The following is a 24,410-nucleotide window of genomic DNA, read 5'->3' on the forward strand; positions in this document are numbered from 1 at the left end:
AAACTACAGTGAGCAGCTGTTTCGGGAAATGATTGAGCCTTTTTAAAATGAAACTATGTATTTGTGAGAATTTATCTTCGGTAGGGTAGGGAAGTCAGCGAGCATTGAGAGACGTACTAACACACTGTTGGTTTTGGTCTTTTCATGGACTTTATTGTCAATAACAAAAATGTAGAATAATAGGATACAAATGCAACTACGCCAAACTGTGTCTTTGTCAGTTAAACAACGTCATGGTGAAATGAAGCCGGCAGCAGGATGTGGTGTTTTCCTCACTCACAATAGGCCTCCTTGTGTGTAATGAACCTGAAGTCAAGGAAAGACGCAATATAGGCAAAAAGTGCAGACACATCAGCAGCCATTTGTTTTGTTTCCATTTCATTTTTCCCAGGGCATCAGGGGGGGGAGGATTGCTAACAGGTTGGGATCCAGATGTTGACACAGTCGAGCTGAGGTCGAGGATACAGGATGCTATTGTTAGGCAAATGGACACTGGCAGTGTAGGGGTCACAGGCAGAGACGTTATCAGTGATTTATACTGAATAATATGAATACAAACATTTTGCTGTTTGCAGAGGTCAGTACCACAGACAGAGAGCAGAGTCTCCAGCATCCAGCTGTCTGTCTATGAAGAGCGACTGCTCCAAAGAGTATCCTCCAGACTTCAGTAATGACCCTGGACCCTCAACCACAAAGTGAGAGAACTGCTTCATACCTTTGAACCTCCAAACTGTCGGCTAGAACCACATTTAGTGTGTTGAGGTCCGGCCTGTTACAGCTGCCGTGGTTCTTCAAACGTTAAGTTCTTCCCGGTTCCTCTGGCATTTCAGTGTACCACAAAGTGAGAGACTGTTTCTTCTGTAAACTGACCTGAAGGAAACAGATACCAGCGGCCAGATTCATTAAACTTTAAAGCAGTGCATGCTCATGTTATTTCCTTATCAATCTCAATCTTTGAGAATGTTGAAGAACATTCACAAGCTTGATTACCACAGTTAGCCGTTGGCGGATTCAGGCATGTCAACACCAGCCCCCCATGTTGGAGATGACACTTATTTATTAAGGATTTATCTGCGCCTTCAAGTAGAAGTCACAGTAAAGATGTGTATCGAAGAATGCAGAGAAAGCAGCAGAGACGGAGAGAAATACATGTTTAGAAAATCAATTGACGGGCGCTGAAACATGTTTATGGCAGCAAGACAGCTGACAGAGTGACATTTTAGTTACAAAGAAATGTCTTTACAGAGAGAAGAAGAAACGTGGTGTTTCTGTGGAGGAGCAGCTGTCCTGCTGTGCCTTGTGTCAGGACGTCCTGAAGGATCCGGTGTCTACCAGCTGTGGACACCGGTTCTGCCGACAGTGCGTCACCTCATACTGGGAGCAGTCTGGTTCATCAGGAGACTCCTCCTGTCCCCAGTGTGGAGAAAGATCCAGAACAAGAGCTGGACCGCAAACAACCAGTCAGACCAGCACTGTACAAAGTAAGACTGGACATCTGTCTGCTGATGTCATCGTGTCTGAAAACAGGATTGAGATTTGCTGTGTTGTACAGCAGAGACATGAAAGCTCTTTCCACAACTCACAGAATTTAAAACCCTTTCTTTATTTTTTTGTATTGTTTTAATGTTGGTCATGAATATAATCACCAGATTCTCAAAATCTTTTTCTTTAGCCTCACATTTTTCTTCTCTTCCAGGAGATCGTGGTCTGCAGGAGGTTTTAGGTGAATATAAGATCATTCTGAGGAGGAGATGTGAACGTGTGACTGAAGGAAGTGATGAAGCAGGAAGTGGAACCCTCCTCAACAAGATCTACACGGAGCTCTACATCACAGAGGGACAGAGTGAAGAGGTTAATACCCAACATGAGGTGAGGCAGCTTGAGACGGCTTCCAGGATGGAGACCCTCCATGACGCTCCAATCAAGTGCCACGACATCTTCAAAGCCTTACCTGGCCAACAGAGACGCATCAGAGTGGTTCTGACCAACGGCGTCGCTGGCGTTGGGAAAACCTTCTCAGTGCAGAAGTTCACTCTGGACTGGGCGGAGGGCTCGGAAAACCAAGATGTCAGTCTGGTGGTTCTGCTTTCGTTCAGGGAGCTGAACTTGATCAGAGATGAGCAGTACAGTCTTCTCACGCTGCTCCATGTTTTCCATCCAACATTACAGAAGGTCACAGCTGAGAAGCTCGCTGTCTGTAAACCTTTGTTCATCTTTGACGGCCTGGATGAAAGCAGACCGTCACTGGATTTCCACAACGACGAGGTTGTGTCTGATGTCACACAGAAGTCCTCAGTCAACGTGCTGCTGACAAACCTCATCGAGGGGAACCTGCTTCCCTCGGCTCTCGTCTGGATAACTTCCCGACCTGCAGCAGCCAATCAGATCCCTCCGACATGTGTCGACAGGGTGACAGAAGTACGAGGCTTCACTGACGCCCAGAAGGAGGAGTACTTCAGGAGGAGATCCAGTGATGAAGAGCTGTCCGGCAGAATCATCTCACACGTCAAGACATCCAGGAGCCTCCACATCATGTGTCTAATCCCAGTCTTCTGCTGGATCACTGCTACCGTCCTGGACCACATGTTGACTACCGACCAGAGAGGAGAGCTGCCCAAGACCCTGACTGACATGTACTCACACTTCCTGCTGGTTCAGACAAAGAGGAAGAAGCAGAAGTATGATGAGGGACGTGGGAGGAGTCCGCAGGAGCTGAAGGAGGCTGACAGGGAGGTTCTTCTGAAGCTGGGGAGGCTGGCGTTTGAACATCTGGAGAAAGGAAACATCATGTTCTACCAAGAAGACCTGGAGCAGTGCGGTCTTGATGTCACGGAGGCCTTGGTGTACTCAGGAGTGTGTACAGAGATCTTCAAAAGAGAGTGTGTGATCTTCCAGAAAACAGTCTACTGCTTTGTTCATCTGAGCGTTCAGGAGTTTCTGGCTGCCGTCTACATGTTCCACTGCTACGCCAACAGCAACGCAAAGGTACTGGAGGCTTTTCTAAAAGACTGCAAATACAGGGACTCAAAATCAAAGTCTCCTCTCAAGAGGATTTCTAAGGTTTTTGGAAACGATGTTAACCTGGATGTCTTCCTGAGGAGCGCCATGGAGAAATCCCTTAAAAGTCAAAATGGCCACCTGGACCTGTTTGTCCGCTTCCTTCATGGCCTCACTCTGGAGTCCAACCAGAGACTATTAGGAGGCCTGCTGGGTCGGACAAAGAGCAGTTCAAGAAGCATCCAGAGAGCCATCAGCAGCCTGAAGGACATGAACAGTGATGATATCTCTCCTGACAGAAGCATCAACATCTTCCACTGTCTGATGGAGATGAACGACCAGTCAGTACATCAGGAGATCCAACAGTTCCTGAAGTCAAAGAACAAATCAGAGAAGGAACTCTCTGAGATCCACTGCTCAGCTCTGGCCTACATGCTGCAGATATCAGAGGAGGTTCTGGACGAGTTGGTCCTGAATGAGTACAACACGTCAGTGGAGGGACGACGGAGACTGATTCCAGCTGTGAGGAACTGCAGAAAGGCTCTGTAAGTCCAGATGTGATTAACATTATAAATCAGTGTAGATTAGCAGGTTAGTTCTTCAGATATACACACACTATACAATTCTAGTTATTCTTAAAATGACGTTCTGCATGTTCATTGCAAAAAATATTTATCGTTGTATTTTGTCACAGATGCTCCTGAGCTGTTTCAAATGCTGAGTGCAAAAAAATTCAATTTTTCATTTTACAGTTTTTTGTCTTCCTTTGGGTGATGGAGACGACATGCAAACCTGGTAAAACAAATGAAGGACTTTAGAGGTTGTGGTTGAGGTTTCATCACAACAGCATTTGATCACAACCAGTGCCGTCTCTTGCTATGTGCGGATTATGCAGTTGCATAGGGCCCCCGAAGCCACAAGGAGACCCCCAAGCTGCCATTTTAGCCTTTTTTAATTTACTTTATTTTTTTAGAAATGAAAATGACCAGTCGCTCTTGGTAGAAAAGTGCCCATGTGTGTTGAGTGGAAGCACCTATATGCTGAAAATTAAAAAAGATTGGTTTGATGATTCTTTTTGTGCTAAAAAAGTTTTTCAGATGCTCAGAAAAGAATCATGACAACAAAACATCATGCAGTCGTCTGTCATGCACATCAACATTTTAAATGATATTGATACTTTATTATATACAGATCTAATGCTGTCGAGTGATTTGTTTAACTTCTGAACCGGTCGCTTATGGACGTTAATCTGACAGCAGCGGGTAGCTAGCAAAGAGAGCTCTTTCCCAACTGTATTTGTTCACTGAATCGTAAAAATGGTTTTCTAATCAAGATGACCTCATGCTAACTTTGTGGAGACATGGGATCAGGTCACAGTGACAGACTGTGGATGCTATGGAAGCCTAAATGTGCTACATTTTCTCTCCCTTCATCTGCAAGATTAAAGCAAAACAAAGATTGAAAGTCTGCAGGTATGAGAGAGAGTGATGAGAGTTATTATTTCAAACACAGTGAGATGAGATTAGCTGAACCACTGATATGACGAGCAGATGTTAATCAAAACAGCATATATCAAACAGTTTTGACAATAAATCCATGAAGTAAACATAAAGTGTCCTCTTCCAAAATAACATACTTTGTAATATATGTATCATGACAGACTTTCTGACTGTGGAATCTCAGAGACTCACTGTGAAGTTGTGGCCTCGGCCCTGAAGTCCAACCCCTCCCATCTGAGAGAGCTGGACCTGAGTAAAAACAACCTGCAGGTTTCAGGAGTGAAGCTGCTGTCTGCTGGACTGGAGAGCCAAAACTGTAGACTGGAGACTTTGAGGTCAGTAGAGGGAGGAGTCAGTCTGTGCTGCTTTCAGCAGTATTGTACTAAACACAGCTAGTATCAAAGCAAAGATCCAGTATTTCCTGGTAGTGCATGTAGTTTTTTTGTATATAGTTGAGTAAATATTTTGTGTTTGACACCGTTTCAGTGGAGGAGTAGTAACTCAAAGAGGGATTTTGGTACTGAATAGTCTGTAACACCCACTTGATTTGGTTAACTCAGACTGCTGAAGCTTCATATTAGTTTCAGCTGAACTTATGAAGTCATTTCTTACAGTGTAGTTGTGTTAGTAAGGCACCACGTCACACTCGGTATAGACAGATTGATTACTAAGATGCATGATAACTCTTTTATGTACATATGACATGTGGCTGTTGTTTCAAGAAAGACTTGGACATGGACCTCTCCTTTGAATGGCATTTACCTACTAAGCTACCAAATACAGTAAGAAGAAGATCATGTCATGAATGAAATAATTAACAGTTTTTTAGTCCAACATGTCTGATTTGATAATGATCCTCTAAATGCAGACTTAACTGAGATCAGCACCATGTTATTATTGAGTGTCTGTGTGTCATCAGGGCAAAATGTGTTCCTGGAGACACCTTCTGCAGCCGGAGCTGTCACAGAAGCGGTTTTGAGTACTTTGCCAGGTGTTTATATGTGGACAGAAGTTGTCAACGTGATAGCGTCACAACCGTGAAAGATGCAGTCACAAAACATTACAAGATGGATGTGGTCCGAGGAAGGGCGGGGGCGATTGACATTCTAAACCTTCATCAGCTCTGAACGGATTATTAAACACTGAATGATTTCAAGCAGGAACATTGTCTTCTAAAGTTACATCATTTATTCTTTATTCAGATTGAGGGGCTGCAGGTTGTCAGAGATCAGCTGTGCTTCTGTGGCCTCAGCTCTGAAGTCCAACCCCTCCCATCTGAGAGAGCTGGAGCTGAGTAACAACAAGCTGCAGGATTCAGGAGTGAAGCTGCTGTGTGGTTTTCTGGAGAGTCCACACTGTAGACTGGAGACTCTGAGGTCAGTTCACTGACTCTCTGCTTCTATTGTAGATCTGATATGTTTAATTAACAGTTGAACCTAATTTATGTTCAGACATAACTTACATCCATAAAGTTGTAAATGTCCTTTTGTTCATATTTCCATGTTTCTGAAGTCACAACAGACTTCTGTATCTTAAAGAAACTGTAGAACATGTTTCCACTGTTAGTTGTTCAAGTAAATGAATGTTTATGATTTTTGGTAAATGGTCACATCTGTATACAGAAGATCCTCTGAACTAATCTTTGTTTTCAATTGATGAAGTTTACTTTCTGAAGTAGAACTATTTCTTTGATGATGTTAACTACAATATATTTTGACAAATAATGTCTGATCAGTGATATTGATCCTTCAGAACACACACACACACACACACACACACACACACACACACGAGAACACAGAGATCCATGCATATTTCCAAATGCAGCTGTTTAAAGGATCAATATAGTATTTGTAGTTCCAGACTTGACTGAGATCAGCAGCATGTTATTAATCTGTGTTGACATGAATAGGTGTGTGAATGTTGTGGTGACATTTGGTGGATGTGTGTAGAAGGCTGACATCATGATGATCCACAATAACACAATGACAAAGTCTCTCTACTCATTTGAGGGAAAAGCTCATTGATTAGGACAAAGTCATGTTGAGCTACACATTTCAAACCTGAACACATCTGATTGGATTGTAAATAGATTTTTTATCTTCATCATTTATTGTTTATTCAGATTGAGGGGCTGCAGTTTGTCAGAGATCAGCTGTGCTTCTGTGGCCTCAGCTCTGAAGTCCAACCCCTCCCATCTGAGAGAGCTGGAGCTGAGTGACAACAAGCTGCAGGATTCAGGAGTGAAGCTGCTGTGTGGTTTTCTGGAGAGTCCACACTGTAGACTGGAGACTCTGAGGTCAGACACCATGTTTAACTTCTGTGCTGAGATTAATATGATGTGAAAGTTGTGGCGACACTAAACTGCAGACATAAGGCTGATATTATACTGATCCACACTGAGTATCTTCATGCTGAAGTCCATTTTCTTCTTCTGTGGTTTAGTCCATTGACTGTGGCAGAGCAACGTTGAGCTACACATTTAAAACCTCAATATAACAAGAAAAACACACACTGGATAATTCACTCTGGACCTCTTCAACTCTCCATTTTCTCCTTGAATTCTCGTGTCATGTTGTTTTCTTTTTAAAATCAATCATAATATAGCATAAATGAATAATCTCTATTTCAGCTGTCAGACAATAACAAATATATTCAGTGTTTTCTATTTCCAACATCTTTATGAAGCTGTATGATGCTCATACTGACTGAATAGTTTAAACTGAAGAAGCTTTGAATTTCTGACTCCACTTTTCCTAAAAGAAATATTGTGGATGTCTTTTGTTCACATTTCTCCAAAATTCCTCCCGACACATTTGTCCTCTTTGGAAACTTTGGGATCTTGAGTGGAATCTTAAATCAGTTTCTGTGGGTTTTTCTTTGTGTTTAGCTGCACAACATGAGTTTGTATAGATGGAGCCACTGGTGGAGCTGACAGCGTTTTAGAGGTGAAGTCACGACGTCTCTATTGACGTAGCAGCACGTTGTCATTAATATTAATGAGAGCTCTTTTTCACTTTTTGTATTTTACAGTTTTGAACCTGCATCCTGTTGGGTTCAGGTGTTTGGAGTTTCCATTTTCTAAACTTCTACATTCTAAACCTTCTTCAGCTCTGAACTGATTATTAAACACTGAATGATTTCAAGCAGGAACATTGTCTTCTAAAGTTACATCATTTATTCTTTATTCAGATTGAGGGGCTGCAGTTTGTCAGAGATCAGCTGTGCTTCTGTGGCCTCAGCTCTGAAGTCCAACCCCTCCCATCTGAGAGAGCTGGAGCTGAGTAACAACAAGCTGCAGGATTCAGGAGTGAAGCTGCTGTGTGGTTTTCTGGAGAGTCCACACTGTAGACTGGAGACTCTGAGGTCAGTTCACTGACTCTCTGCTTCTATTGTAGATCTGATATGTTTAATTAACAGTTGAACCTAATTTATGTTCAGACATAACTTACATCCATAAAGTTGTACATTTCCTTTTGTTCATGTTTTCATGTTTCTGAAGTCACAACAGACTTCTGTATCTTAAAGAAACTGTAGAACATGTTTCCACTGTTAGTTGTTCAAGGAAATGAATGTTTATGATTTTTGGTAAATGGTCACATCTGTATACAGAAGATCCTCTGAACTAATCTTTGTTTTCAATTGATGAAGTTTACTTTCTGAAGTAGAACTATTTCTTTGATGATGTTAACTACAATATATGTTGACAAATAATGTCTGATCAGTGATATTGATCCTTCAGAACACACACACACACACACACACACACACACACACACGAGAACACAGAGATCCATGTATATTTCCAAATGCAGCTGTTTAAAGGATCAATATAGTATTTGTAGTTCCAGACTTGACTGAGATCAGCAGCATGTTATTAATCTGTGTTGACATGAATAGGTGTGTGAATGTTGTGGTGACATTTGGTGGATGTGTGTAGAAGGCTGACATCATGATGATCCACAATAACACAATGACAAAGTCTCTCTACTCATTTGAGGGAAAAGCTCATTGATTAGGACAAAGTCATGTTGAGCTACACATTTCAAACCTGAACACATCTGATTGGATTGTAAATAGATTTTTTATCTTCATCATTTATTCTTTATTCAGGTTGAGATACTGCAGGTTGTCAGAGATCAGCTGTGCTTCTGTGGCCTCAGCTCTGAAGTCCAACCCCTCCCATCTGAGAGAGCTGGAGCTGACTGACAACAAGCTGCAGGATTCAGGAGTGAAGCTGCTGTGTGGTTTTCTGGAGAGTCCACACTGTAGACTGGAGACTCTGAGGTCAGTTCACTGACTCTCTGCTTCTATTGTAGATCTGATATGTTTAATTAACAGTTGAACCTAATTTATGTTCAGACATAACTTACATCCATAAAGTTGTACATTTCCTTTTGTTCATGTTTTCATGTTTCTGAAGTCACAACAGACTTCTGTATCTTAAAGAAACTGTAGAACATGTTTCCACTGTTAGTTGTTCAAGGAAATGAATGTTTATGATTTTTGGTAAATGGTCACATCTGTATACAGAAGATCCTCTGAACTAATCTTTGTTTTCAATTGATGAAGTTTACTTTCTGAAGTAGAACTATTTCTTTGATGATGTTAACTACAATATATGTTGACAAATAATGTCTGATCAGTGATATTGATCCTTCAGAACACACACACACACACACACACACACACACACACACGAGAACACAGAGATCCATGTATATTTCCAAATGCAGCTGTTTAAAGGATCAATATAGTATTTGTAGTTCCAGACTTGACTGAGATCAGCAGCATGTTATTAATCTGTGTTGACATGAATAGGTGTGTGAATGTTGTGGTGACATTTGGTGGATGTGTGTAGAAGGCTGACATCATGATGATCCACAATAACACAATGACAAAGTCTCTCTACTCATTTGAGGGAAAAGCTCATTGATTAGGACAAAGTCATGTTGAGCTACACATTTCAAACCTGAACACATCTGATTGGATTGTAAATAGATTTTTTATCTTCATCATTTATTCTTTATTCAGGTTGAGATACTGCAGGTTGTCAGAGATCAGCTGTGCTTCTGTGGCCTCAGCTCTGAAGTCCAACCCCTCCCATCTGAGAGAGCTGGAGCTGACTGACAACAAGCTGCAGGATTCAGGAGTGAAGCTGCTGTGTGGTTTTCTGGAGAGTCCACACTGTAGACTGGAGACTCTGAGGTCAGACACCATGTTTAACTTCTGTGCTGAGATTAATATGATGTGAAAGTTGTGGCGACACTAAACTGCAGACATAAGGCTGATATTATACTGATCCACACAGAGTATCTTCATGCTGAAGTCCATTTTCTTCTTCTGTGGTTTAGTCCATTGACTGTGGCAGAGCAACGTTGAGCTACACATTTAAAACCTCAATATAACAAGAAAAACACACACTGGATAATTCACTCTGGACCTCTTCAACTCTCCATTTTCACCTTGAATTCTCGTGTCATGTTGTTTTCTTTTTAAAATAAATCATAATATAGCATAAATGAATAATCTCTGTTTCAGCTGTCAGACAATAACAAATATATTCAGTGTTTTCTATTTCCAACATCTTTATGAAGCTGTATGATGCTCATACTGACTGAATAGTTTAAACTGAAGAAGCTTTGAATTTCTGACTCCACTTTTCCTAAAAGAAATATTGTGGATGTCTTTTGTTCACATTTCTCCAAAATTCCTCCCGACACATTTGTCATCTTTGGAAACTTTGGGATCTTGAGTGGAATCTTAAATCAGTTTCTGTGGGTTTTTCTTTGTGTTTAGCTGCACAACATGAGTTTGTATAGATGGAGCCACTGGTGGAGCTGACAGCGTTTAAGAGGTGAAGTCACGACGTCTCTATTGACGTAGCAGCACGTTGTCATTAATATTAATAAGAGCTCTTTTTCACTTTTTGTATTTTACAGTTTTGAACCTGCATCCTGTTGGGTTCAGGTGTTTGGAGTTTCCATTTTCTAAACTTCTACATTCTAAACCTTCTTCAGCTCTGAACGGATTATTAAACACTGAATGATTTCAAGCAGGAACATTGTCTTCTAAAGTTACATCATTTATTCTTTATTCAGATTGAGATACTGCAGTTTGTCAGAGATCAGCTGTGCTTCTGTGGCCTCAGCTCTGAAGTCCAACCCCTCCCATCTGAGAGAGCTGGAGCTGAGTGACAACAAGCTGCAGGATTCAGGAGTGAAGCTGCTGTGTGGTTTTCTGGAGAGTCCACACTGTAGACTGGAGACTCTGAGGTCAGTTCACTGACTCTCTGCTTCTATTGTAGATCTGATATGTTTAATTAACAGTTGAACCTAATTTATGTTCAGACATAACTTACATCCATAAAGTTGTACATTTCCTTTTGTTCATATTTCCATGTTTCTGAAGTCACAACAGACTTCTGTATCTTAAAGAAACTGTAGAACATGTTTCCACTGTTAGTTGTTCAAGTAAATGAATGTTTATGATTGTTGGTAAATGGTCACATCTGTATACAGAAGATCCTCTGAACTAATCTTTGTTTTCAATTGATGAAGTTTACTTTCTGAAGTAGAACTATTTCTTTGATGATGTTAACTACAATATATTTTGACAAATAATGTCTGATCAGTGATATTGATCCTTCAGAACACACACACACACACACACACACACACACACACATGAGAACACAGAGATCCATTCATATTTCCAAATGCAGCTGTTTAAAGGATCAATATAGTATTTGTAGTTCCAGACTTGACTGAGATCAGCAGCATGTTATTAATCTGTGTTGACATGAATAGGTGTGTGAATGTTGTGGTGACATTTGGTGGATGTGTGTAGAAGGCTGACATCATGATGATCCACAATAACACAATGACAAAGTCTCTCTACTCATTTGAGGGAAAAGCTCATTGATTAGGACAAAGTCATGTTGAGCTACACATTTAAACCCTGAACACATCTGATTGGATTGTAAATAGATTTTTTATCTTCATCATTTATTCTTTATTCAGATTGTGGGGCTGCATGTTGTCAGAGATCAGCTGTGCTTCTGTGGCCTCAGCTCTGAAGTCCAACCCCTCCCATCTGAGAGAGCTGGAGCTGAGAAACAACAAGCTGCAGGATTCAGGAGTGAAGCTGCTGTCTGATCTGAAGAAGAGTCCACACTGTAGACTGGAGACTCTGAGGTCAGTAGAGGCTTGGACTCAGTCCCTGCTGCTTTCAGCAGTTTTGTACTAAACACAGTTAGTATCAAAGCAAAGATCCAGTATTTCCTGTAAACCTCCAACCTTCTCAGTGGCAGCTTTCCTCAGTGAAGCTGTGAGAGGAGAATGGTGACCGGCTTCAGGATTGGACAGAAAGACACAGAGAGAGAGAGAACAGTCAGCCAATCAGATCAGCCAGAATCTTGTTGTGATCATGTGTTTGAGTTGATGTGAAGACGACTGTTGTTGTTGTGTTCATGTCTAACGGAATAAGAGCTGGATTACAGCTGACAGCATTACAAGATGTGTAGAGACAGCGGTCCTCATTCATCAAACTGTCCTACCATCAAACCTGATCTCAAAGTGTTTGTTCTCGCACTTCAACGCTAAACTATTGATCAGTTCATCTTTGTCACAGCTCTGAGATCAGTCTTTGCTGCATGTCGTCCTCTCTCTCTCCAGCCTTTCCTGTCTCTAAACAGGTGGTCTTTCCACAGACCAGAACCTCTGCTGAAGTCCAGTAATCACAGCTGATGTTTTGCTGTTTCGTCTTTGTATGAACATGTTGGACCTTTAACATCATATATTTATCTGTCCATTTGTCTTTGGTTTTGTCCAAATATGTTTTTTAACAGACTCCATATTTACACATTTGTCATGTAACATTTCAAAAGTAGACGATATGGTTTTCACAGCTTTGAACATTGACAGTAAATCCATCATTAAAGTGAGCAGTGAATATCTCTCTGTAATGATGCGTTCAGGGACTCTCAGCACTTTATCTCCCGTGTGTACTTCAGGGACTGGATGCGTAAAGTCTCTGCAGGTCTGTGAGCTTCCTGCTCAGTGTGTTCACTCCAATACGTTAACGTGAGAGCTGAAAGGAAGCTGGCTACGCTACACAGCCGCTCCACTTCTAGTCTGAACAGGACTGAAGTCCCTGCTGGTCTTCATGCTGGATGTGCTGCATCACTGACTGACAGCTGATGAAGGGGGTCTCTGTAGACACTGATTTATGACTCCTGCTCTCTGTCTTCTTCTCTCATCAGATGGAAGTGGGAGTGGTCAGAAAGGTGGTGGTGTTGAGCGGGTCAGCTGTGTCCTGATGATCCACAGAGGTTGAAGCAGCAGCACCAGCTTGTGTGTGGAGAGGCTCCGACTGGGCCATGCTACTGGGAGGTAGAGTGGAGAGGAGAGCTTCATCCAGCAGCGACTGACAGAGGAATCTCAACAAGTGGAGGTGACTCTCGGTGCTGCAGCCTGAACTGCTCTGAGATCAGCTCCACTGTCAGACACAATGTCTAGTCCACCATCCTCCCTGTGTATGTATCATCAGGGTATCTGGACTGCTCTGCTGCTGCTCTGTCCTTCTACACAGTCTCTGCAGACTCACTGAGACTCCTCCACTCCTCCTGCTCCACACGCAACCACTTCCTCCACCTGGACCTGGACCTGGACCTGAACCTGGACTTTATTCTTTTATTCATTCAGCTATTTGGAACCCAAACTTCTGTTCGTGACAACATAAACTGCAGATGAACACATTTAAAATGGATATTTCTGTTTTGATTTCTGTCACAGCTCCACCCGGTGGAACGATGGAGTGTTGCAGTTGATTTCCAAGTCTTTTTAAATAACAGTGGAAGTTGATATTGCATGTGTAAAGTTTGGGTATTACCACCAATACCAGCCTTCTCTCATATTTTAACAGATTTGCTTGTAACAAACAGAAAGAAGAAGATAAAACCTGAACAAAGTCTGGATTCAATCAAGGCTTCACTTCAGTTTCTCATCCGACTACAAACACATCATGTCTTTGTGGAATGTCAGCACCTAATATTTTATCTTGTATATTGTTAATGTACAAAAATGATGTTTGATTGTTACTCAATTCGAAGTACACACTGGAAAATAATCCTGACTCTCTGGTTTTGTTGGAAAACAAATAAATTGTGTTTTTTGAGGCCAAATGAAGAAGGGAGGAGGTCTATGGAAATAAATGATTGATATTTATATTCTGTGTCACGCTTCAGTGTTATTCAAAACATGCTGTTTGTCTTTCATGTTATCTATAATGTTCTGCTCATAATACTTGTATTACTTGTAATACAAATCTGCATGGCTTCTTTAAAGGTCCCACATTGTAGAAAGTGAGGTTCCATGTCTTGTTTGTTTATAAAGCAGATCTGGGTGCTGTATAAATCCTGTGAAAGTATCAAAACGCTCAGTCCACGGAGAAATGCACACAGGCCGTATTCACAAACTGAGCCTTTAAACGAGCCGTCAGGTTGTGATGTCACAACTATACAGTCAGCACACTCGGCCACGCCCCCAGCAGGTCATCTGATCCAGGTACAGCACCACCCACCAAGTACAGGGACGCTCATCCACCCGCTCAGTCAGTTATTGGACCACTGTGTGGTGTATCAAAGTACATATTTCTGGATGTTATGTAAAATTACATTCAAATACCCTCTTTTAGCTTCTTTCAGCTTTGAGCTTTTATTTTATGTGATTATCCAATCTTTTTACAGTAAATTCCTAAATATAATATTAAATATTTTTACAATGTAAAAAAAAATACGATCATCATGATAATAACTTTCAGACATTACTTTATATAAGTAGTCAGCAGTTGTCTCGGTGAACTATTCCGCAGCATTCTAAATAAAAGAACACTAGATTTCCTTGACGAATCACCCAGAGAAGTGGTGTTTGTCAGGGCTGCTCTTTATTTAATGTCTGTATATGTATGTATGAACTTGTTATTCAATTCTGTAAACATTTGAAGAGGATCTCTTTCAAAATACTTATTGTCCCAGCACAAATGCTCTTTGCAAAGTCACCTACAGTCACACGTGGACTAGAGCACAGGAGTTATGTATATATAACGACAAGTGAAATCCATGATAGCATGTGTGATAGCAGTTTTTCTTTCTTTGCCACTGGAGCGCGCCAATGGACCTTTTACAATGCATCCGGAAACTTTTATATCTTTACAGAAACAATGGCGCACTACAAAGACCTGATCACAAGTGCATGCGAATCTTTGGGACAGTTCAGTTAACAGGGGGGCTAAACAACAAGAAAGGTTCCCATCAGAAACTTTGGTGAGGAGACATGTGGTGCCTTTAATGTCGCCTCCAACGATGACTTGTTGATGCACCACAGGACAGAGGTGGGAGTAAATTAACTGACATAAATATTTCATGAGCCACCACAGAAACTCAAGCTTCCTTTGGTTGAAAGGTATGACGTCTTATCGCATGTCTCACAGACAGACTGGTCCTCATAACTCTGCTGCGTTTCATTCCAGACATCTTATCACATTGATTTACTGGATAACAGAAGCACACTCACTAAGAATGAGACAGGGGACGAGGACAACGGACAAATTCCTGCGTCTTATGGTCATATTTGTCACCAAACCAACAGTAATGCCTTTATTCTGACTATCTCAGAATCAGAATCAGAATCAGAAACTGTTTATTGCCAAGTAACATACATTACAAGGAATTTGCTGTGGTCTGAAGGTGCTAATGTTTTGATAACAAATAAGTAGAATATAAAAGCTAAAATAAGAATAAGAATAAAAATAAAAATAAGATAAGATAAATAACAACAGTGCAGTGACCAGAATAAAGTAAAGTGTCCAGTAGTGATGTGCGGATCGATCCTGAAATATCGATACCTCCGATACCGGATCTTTATGCTCTAAAATCGATTCTCAAATCAAAATATCGATACTTTTGATACTTAAGTCATTTGAGGTAAGGTATATCCTTAACAGGAACGCGTTGAAAAGTAACTAAACTATTGAGATGTTGTCTAAGTGACACGCGGTTGGTGGGACTACTTTTTCTTCCGCATGAGTAAGTGTGTCATGCGTAAGTGCAGCGGCACTCTGCTCCGTGCTCTCAGTCAGTCACAGTCTGTGGACACAATGGCAGAACGCAAACGGAGTCATGTGTGGAGCTATTTCAGCTCCACAAACAGCCAAGACGCGGTCTGTGACGTTTGTAGGAAAACAGTAAGAAGTTGTGGCAACACAACGAACCTCGTAAAACACCTCAGGTTAAATCACCACAGTGAATATGAAGCATACACAACGATGAGGCAGACAGAATGCATCTCAGTGTCCGCCTCAGGTGCTGCTGCCAGAACAAGAATTTATTTTAATGTTTTTATAATTGTACTATTTTTCTTTTTTTTCAGAGTTCGAAACACCATTTTCACATATTTTGTATGATTGTGTCCTCTGGTTTTTCTATTGTTGTATTAGTGCGACTATATTGTAAATGAGGCTGCTACCTCAATATACTTCAGAGTTTAAAATAAATAAATAAATAAATAAATTACTCTGCCTTGTATTCTTAAGGAAGCTATGATTTGAAATACACTACTTTTTTTAGATTTAAAAGACATATTAGGTGTAGTCGCATAAAATATCGGTATCGGTATCGGTATCGCCGATACCAGCCTGAATTTTACTCAGTATTGGATCGGAAAGGAAATCAGTGGTATCGAACATCACTAGTGTCCAGATAAAGTGTCCAGTAGGGGGTGGGTGCGTTAATGTAACGCAGTGGGGACAGGGGTGATGTACGTTAATATAACGTATAGCTTGTGGTAGTGTTCTGGGGCGGTGTCAGTGAGAGTTTGTCAGGTTGACTGCAGAGGGGAAGAAACTGTTTTTGTGGCGGGAGGTTTTGGTCCTGATGGACCGCAGCCTCCTGCCAGAGGGGAGGGGGTCGAACAGATGGTGTCCGGGGTGGGAGGGGTCGGCAGCGATCTTCCCTGCTCTCCTCAGGGTCCTGGAGGAGTACAGGTCCTGAAGAGATGGGAGGTTGCAGCCGATCACCCTCTCTGCAGAGCGGATGATACGCTGCAGTCTGCGTCTGTCCTTGGTGGAGGCAGCAGCGTACCAGACGGTGATGGAGGAGGTGAGGATGGACTGTATGATGGCGGTGTAGAAGTGAACCAGCATTTTTTGTGGCAGGTTAAACTTCCTCAGCTGCCTCAGGAAGTACATCCTCTGTTGGGCTTTCTTGATGAGGGAGCTGATGTTCAGCTCCCACCGGAGGTCCTGGCTGATGATGGAGCCCAGGAAACGGAAGGACTCCACAGTGTCCACTGGAGAGTCACACAGGGTGATGGGGGCGGGTGGGGCTGCGCTCTTCCTAAAGTCAACAACCATCTCCACTGTCTTTGAAGCGTTAAGCTCCAGGTTGTTGCTGTTGCACCAGGTCACCAGGTGGTCAATCTCCCACCTGTAGGCAGACTCATCCTCTCCAGAGATGAGTCCGATGAGGGTGGTGTCATCCGCGAACTTCAGGAGCTTGACAGGCTGGTGACTGGAGGTGCAGCTGTTGGTGTAGAGGGAGAAGAGTAGAGGAGAAAGAACGCAGCCTTGAGGGGAGCCGGTGCTGATCGTCCGCGAGTCTGAGCCGTGTTTCCCCAGCTTCACGTGCTGCTTCCTGTCAGACAGGAAATCTGTGATCCACCTGCAGGGGGGGTCAGGCACGTTGAGCTGGGAGAGCTTGTCCTGAAGAAGAGCCGGGACGATCGTGTTGAAGGCAGAGCTGAAGTCCACAAACAGGATCCTGGCATAGGATCCTGCGGAGTCCAGGTGCTGGAGGATGAAGTGTAGAGCCAGGTTGACGGCGTCGTCTACAGACCTGTTGGCTCTGTAGGTGAACTGCAGGGGGTCCAGCAGAGAGTCTGTGATGGATTTGAGGTGGGACAGGACCAGGCGTTCAAATGATTTCATGACCACAGAGGTCAGGGCGACGGGTCTGTAGTCATTTAATCCTGTGGGCCCTGGTTTTTTGGGGACGGGGATGATGGTGGAGGCCTTGAAGCAGGCTGGCACGTGGCATGTCTCCAGTGAGGTGTTGAAGATGTCCGTGAACACCGGAGACAGCTGATCGGCGCAGCGCTTCAGGCAGGATGGGGAGATGGAGTCTGGTCCAGCAGCTTTACGCGGGTTTTGTCTCTTGAAGAGCCTGTTCACATCTCTTTCAAGGACAGACAGAGGTGTCGATGCTGGAGGAGTGGGGGGCGCTGTGGGGGGCAGCTGTGGTGGTAGGAGGTGTGAGAGTTCAGCCCCAGGTGTGATGAGGGGGTTGGGGCTGTTGGGCTGGAGCTGGTGGGTGATGGTGTGGGGGATGGTGTCAGGACTGTCCCATTGTCTTTCAAAGCGACAGTAGAAGTCGTTGAGGCTGTTGGCGAGGCGTCGGTCGTTAGCAGAGTTGGGGGCTCTTGGCTTGTAGTTGGTGATCTGCCTGAGCCCCCTCCACACAGAAGCAGAGTCGTTGGAGGAGAACTGGTCTTGTAGTCTCTCTGAGTACAGTCGTTTAGCTTCCCTCACCGCCTTGCTAAACTTGTACTTGGCTTCCTTAAACTCCGCTCTGTTGCCACTCTTAAACGCCTCTTCCTTTTCCAACCTCAGCTGTCGCAGTCTTGCTGTGAACCAGGGTTTGTCGTTGTTATAACTCACCCTGGTCCGAGTTGGTACGCAGCAGTCCTCACAGAAGCTGATATATGAAGTCACAGCCTCTGTGTACTCATCCAGACTGTTGGTAGCAGTCCTGAAAACATCCCAGTCAGTACAGTCCAAACACGCCTTCAGGTCCTCTGCAGCTTCACTGGTCCACTGCTTTGATGTTCTCACAACAGGCTTAGAAAGTTTTAATTTCTGCCTGTGTGCAGGAATCAGGTGGACCATGTCGTGGTCAGAGCAGGTGACGGCGTGAAAAGCGTTACTGACTGTGGTGTAACAGTGATCCAGAGTGAGCCCCTCCCTGGTGGGGCATTTAATAAACTGTTTGTATTTTGGGAGTTCGTGTCTGAGATTACCTTTGTTAAAGTCACCGAGGACAATAACTAAGGAGTCCGGGTTGGTCCGCTCCGTTTCCAGTATCTGATCGGCGAGTGCGCGCTGTGCGTCCTGCACGTTGGCCTCCGGTGGACACACAAACCGACCAGAATGAATGAAGCGAACTCACGGGGGGAGTAGTAGGGTTTACAGTTTATGAAAAAGGTTTCCAGGGAAGGAGAGCAATGCCGTCGGATCACTGTCACGTCGCTACACCAGCTGCTGTTGATGTAGAAACAAATACCTCCACCCTTTGTTTTGCCGGAGAGGTGCGCGTCGCGGTCCGCTCGGAGAAGCTGGAATCCGTCCAGCTGCAGCGCCGCGTCGGGAGTTCTTTCCCCCAGCCATGTCTCCGTGAAGCACAGAACAGCAGATGAATAAAAGTCCTTGTTTCTCCTCATCAGCAGCTGGAGCTCGTCCATCTTATTCCCCAGTGAGCGCACTTTTTGCCTATATTGCTTCTTTCCTTGACTTCAGATTCATTACACACAAGGAGGCCTATTGTGAGTGAGGAAAACACCACATCCTGCTGCCGGCTTCATTTCACCATGACGTTGTTTAACTGACAAAGACACAGTTTGGCGTAGTTGCATTTGTATCCTATTACTCTACATTTTTGTCATTGACAATAAAGTCCATGAAAAGACCAAAACCAACAGTGTGTTAGTACGTCTCTCAATGCTCGCTGACTTCCCTACCCTACCGAAGATAAATTCTCACAAATACATAGTTTCATTTTAAAAAGGCTCAATCATTTCCTGAAACAGCTGCTCACTGTAGTTTTTAATCAAACAAACAGGAGGAAATAGTGCATTTGTTGGGGACTATTTTCAGCGGCGGAGTAATCCACATTTGGTGCTCTAATGAGTATTTTGGCAGCAGCATGGTGTGTGTGGGACTGAGTCAAAGTAAACTACTGAGAGTGTGTTCATGGTAATGAAGGAACATGTCACCCAGTGCAGCAGTGTGGCTCATTGAGGTGTTTGTATGGTGAGTTTCCTGACTCATTATACCTCACCTTTGTTGCAAATCCAAACACTATTGCTCAGTTTCTACAGTTAACCTTTGACATCCGCGACTCATCATTAAGGCTGTAAAATTACCTGCAAAATGTGTTCAATCTCTGTTAGACCCAAATTGATCAACTTTAACTTAAACACTGTTTGTTTCTTCTGCGGCTGTTTTTCTCCTCCACCACGGCCCTTTGATTGCTGATCTCTTTAAATCTCAAAGAGTTTAAAATATGTAAAAGGAAAACAGTCAAAATGTTCATTGTTAAGTATCAATACACTGAAATGCCAGAGGAACCGGGAAGAACTTAACGTTTGAAGAACCACGGCAGCTGTAACAGGCCGGACCTCAACACACTAAATGTGGTTCTAGCCGACAGTTTGGAGGTTCAAAGGTATGAAGCAGTTCTCTCACTTTGTGGTTGAGGGTCCAGGGTCATTACTGAAGTCTGGAGGATGATCTTTGGACCAGTCACTCTTCATAGACAGACAGCTGGATGCTGGAGACTCTGCTCTGTCCTCCTCTTCCTCCACACAAACACTCATCTTCTGGACTTCAGTCGCTCTGAGAGGTAAAACAGTGACATGACTGTGAGCTCAGAACACAAGAATCAAGACAAACAAGTCTGTTCAAGAGTCACAAACAAGACTGAGACAACAGGAAGTAACACACACATACACACACATGCACACACACACACACACACACACACATGCACACACACACACACACACACACACACACACACACACACACACACACAGTATATGTGCCACCCTGGACATTTTAGTGGCTAACATTATGAACAGAATTATTATTATGTCAGACCCCCCCCCCCATCATTAGTTATTCTTTTTAGTATCTTTTAAAATGCCTTGAGTCACTTCCAAACAGTGGAAATCTCACCTCCTTTACCTGCAGGGCGATATTCACTGTTGCCACTAGATGGCGGCAGCGGCTTTGGTACGTGAGTGACTGGCCGTAAATCCTTGTTGAGAATAAGGAAGTCAGCGCAGTCGCAACAGTGGACAGTCAGGATAACAGCAGAAGAAGCCGTGATTTATCCAAAGCTGTCTTCTTCTGGTTGTATTTCAGTACAGTAAAGTACTCTGGCACCTGGATGGACGTTTTCATCATTCAGTGTGTCACATATACAGTAAAATAAAAGCAGGCAGCTCTCCACCTGTCACTTCTCTTGAAATCTGGGCTTGTTTTCTTGGGTTACAGCAGGTTTAATGTGTTTAATGACCAAGGCACGTTTTAACCGTTTGTGTTTTGATGCATTTGACTCAGACAGAAACCGGAAACAGGCCGTTTTTTCGTTGTTTTAAATTTTGGACAAAAAACACAAATTCAGCAGGATTTCTTGTTTTCTGTTTTTGCTGACAAAACAAAGTTACCACTCAATGTTTCGTTTTCTTTGGTGGGTGGGCCTTCAGCGCTCCCTTGCTTCTGATTGGCTAGTGTGCTCTATCAATTGTGTTTGCGCTGTTTTCTTCAAAATAAAGGTTCTACCTCTTTGCCTTTAGACAGTGCAGTGTCAACACAAAAACAGATATATTGCGAAACATAAACAGACAGAAAGACAGACAGACAGGGCTGCGTTACGATCACAGACCACATTTGTGTTGGTGGCTATCATTCAATTTTATTTATATATCGCCAAATCATAAAAGACATTATCCTAGGGCACTTTTCATACAGAGCAGGTCTCGACCAGACTCTTCGTAATATTATTTACAGAGACCCAAGAGTTCCCAGTTGGGCTGAGAGAGAAATAGAGAGTGGAGAACATAAAGTAGCACAATGCAAGTTCCACAAAGAGATATAGAGTAATGGTAATAATATTAATTTATGATGCCCTTCAGCCTTTAATAATTGACTATAATTGAATAACAATGTAGTATTATGCTTTTACTGACAGGTGCCGCAGATAATTTTGTTTTATGACCTACAATGACTAGAACAAAGAAAAATCACAGAAAATGTTCTGTTGGTGCTGCAGCGTTTTACTATGTTGCATGTTCATGTGCGGCTGAGTGACCATAACGCATCATGTATGTTTCGAAAATGAAAGTGCTTTAGTAAGTTTTAAAGTCTGTTCTTAATAATCAGGAAGAACAGCGGCATAGGACCGACAGCGGACACGTCAAAGGCAGTTACAAGAAATGACCAGCAGGTGTCGCGCTGTGAGAGCCTCCTGTGTGCACAGATGTGGCTGGACAGATTTTCCATTTCCACGTCTTTATTTTAAAAGCCTGTTTGATGCTCAGTGTTCAGTGTTGATGGTAACTTGTGAATGAATTAAAATACTGTTTGAATATGTGTCAATTGTATATTTAAACACGTGTTTAAACACAGGCAAACATACAGATACGCATCAGGTAAGTTATGCATGGACAGCAGCTACAGACATAATTGTGCTAAATGATAATATATGGGCTACAAAGCTCCAATGCCCCGTTTTTTCTGACTCAGCGATTTGGCAAAGTACAGATGTAGTCAGTCTGCTGGAGTCGACATGACAACTACGAGCTTCTCACAGCGCGACACCTGCTGGTCATTTCTTGTAACTACCTTCTTCCTGATCATTAACAACAGACTGTACTCTCCACAGCACATCCTGAGGAAAACTTACGGAAGTGCATTCATTTTCAGGATAGACATGACCATTACCATCACTCTATGTGGACCCCCCCTCTCTTTCTCTCTGTCTGTTAAAGGTAGTTTTTCCTTGCCGCCTTCGCCAAGTGTTTGCTCATGGTGGGAACTGTTGGGTCTGTGTAATAATGTTGTAGAGATTCTGGTCTAGACCTGCTCTATACGAAAAGTGTCCTGAGGTCCTCCTTCTGTTGTGATTTGGGACTCTATAAATGAAATTGACTCATAACCACCAATACAAGACTGGTCTGTGATCGTAACGTAGCCCTGTCTGTCTGTCTGTCTGTCTGTCTGTCTGTTTCGCAATATATCTGCACTGTCTCAAGACAAACAGGTAGAACCATCATTTTGAAGGGTACAGAGCACACTAGCCAATCAGAAGCCAGGGAGCGCTGAAGGCCCACCCACCAATGAAAACGAAACATTGAGTGGTAACTTTGTTTTGTCAGTAAGAACAGAAAACAAGAAATACAGCTGTATTTATGTTTTTTTGTCAAAAAATAATTCTCCACAGGGAGAAAACGGACTCAGAGACTTTGACAGTGAAATAATGAAAGTGTTGGATCAACACTCACCCTGCCTCAGCCTTCACTTTTCCTCCTTCCTCCCGACTGTCGACTCAGAATGGAGTTTGAACTGACACTGGACACTTTCACCCTCCCTGTCCTCATGTACCTGGATCACCTGGTCCATGTGGTTCCTCCCCTCTCATTTACAGGAAATCAGCTTTATCTACGCTGTGTGTGTGTGTGTGTGTGTGTGTGTGTGTGTGTGTGTGTGTGTGTGTGCGCGCGCGCGTGTGTGGACATGTATTACTCATGTTGTAGGGACATAAATGTGTTTACACAGTCACATTGTGGGGACTAGTGACAAGTCCCCATAATGTAAGTCACAAAATTCTAGGGTGAAGACTTGGTTTCAGGTCAGGTTTAGATAAGTAGGGGTTATAGTTAGGCTTAGGGTTAGTCTCCAGGAAATGAATGTATTTGAATGCAATGTCCTCTGAAGTGAAAGAAACTGAAAGAGCGAGGACATATGTCATTTCCAGCAACCTGGACTTGGACATACAGTCTTGAAAACTTGGGAAACTGGTCAAAAACTTTTATTATTTTGCAACCAGATGTTCAGAAGAGTCTTTGCGGACCCTGGAAATATTGATTAATTGATTATAATTGAATAATAATGCATTATTATGCGCACATTTGTTTTATGGCCTACAATCACAATAAAAAATGTTTTTAATATCAAATGAACGCGCTGACTTTCGTTTTCAAATGTTCTGCAGGTGCCTGGATTATAAAGTCATGCTGCAGCGTTTCACTGTGTTGCCTGTTCATGTGCAGCTGAGTGACCAGAAGGCATCATGTCTGTTCTGAAAATGAATGCACTTCCGTAAGTTTTCCTCAGGATGTGCTGAGGACAGTGAAGTCTGTTGTTAATGATCAGGAAGAAGAACGGCAGAGAACCGACCGCAGGAACGTCAAAGGTAGTTACAAAGAAGGACCGAGGTACAGAGAGACCTCACCTGAGATCTGGTTCAACACAGAACACTGAACTTGAACACATCCAGCATACTAAACTTGAGCTGCTGTCCTCTTTAGGGCAGGGACCTTAAAAAGACACTGCACTGTCTCAAGGCAAAGAGGTAGAACCTTTATTTTGAAGAAAACAGCGCAAACATCATTGACAAGGCCACTAGCCAATCAGAAGCAAGTGAGCGCTGAAGACCCACCCACCAAAGAAAACGAAACATTGAGTGGTAACTTTGTTTTGTCAGTGAAAACAGAAAACAAGAAATCCTGCTGAATTTGTTTTTTGATCTTTGTCAAAATTAAAAAAAAGAAATTTAAAAACGGCCTGTTTCCGGTTTCTGTCTGAGTCAAATGCATCAAAACACAAACGGTTAAAACGTGCCTTGGTCATTAAACACATTAAACCTGCTGTAACCCAAGAAAACAAGCCCAGATTTCAAGAGAAGTGACAGGTGGAGAGCTGCCTGCTTTTATTTTACTGTATATGTGACACACTGAATGATGAAAACGTCCATCCAGGTGCCAGAGTACTTTACTGTACTGAAATACAACCAGAAGAAGACAGCTTTGGATAAATCACGGCTTCTTCTGCTGTTATCCTGACTGTCCACTGTTGCGA

General features: G+C 42.8%; 2 protein-coding genes across 2 annotated transcripts in view; one reads left to right on the forward strand and one right to left on the reverse strand.

Annotated features, from left to right (window-relative positions):
* The window catches only part of LOC139286513 (NLR family CARD domain-containing protein 3-like), a 103,932-nt gene extending 81,036 nt beyond the window's left edge, over positions 1–22,896 (reverse strand). Inside the window, 3 exon segments of the mRNA XM_070907334.1 lie at positions 20,013–20,162; positions 20,505–20,714; positions 22,835–22,896. Of these exon segments, the coding sequence (XP_070763435.1) occupies positions 20,013–20,143 (131 nt within the window). The 5' untranslated portion in view covers positions 20,144–20,162; positions 20,505–20,714; positions 22,835–22,896.
* The window catches only part of LOC139286502 (uncharacterized), a 75,349-nt gene that overhangs the window by 1,281 nt on the left and 49,658 nt on the right, over positions 1–24,410 (forward strand). Inside the window, 9 exon segments of the mRNA XM_070907311.1 lie at positions 576–695; positions 1,246–1,481; positions 1,697–3,542; positions 4,658–4,831; positions 5,699–5,872; positions 6,622–6,795; positions 7,689–7,862; positions 10,598–10,771; positions 11,519–11,692. Of these exon segments, the coding sequence (XP_070763412.1) occupies positions 576–695; positions 1,246–1,481; positions 1,697–3,542; positions 4,658–4,831; positions 5,699–5,872; positions 6,622–6,795; positions 7,689–7,862; positions 10,598–10,771; positions 11,519–11,692 (3,246 nt within the window).

Source organism: Enoplosus armatus, chromosome 6 (assembly GCF_043641665.1).
Source record: "Enoplosus armatus isolate fEnoArm2 chromosome 6, fEnoArm2.hap1, whole genome shotgun sequence".
NCBI lineage: Eukaryota > Metazoa > Chordata > Actinopteri > Centrarchiformes > Enoplosidae > Enoplosus > Enoplosus armatus.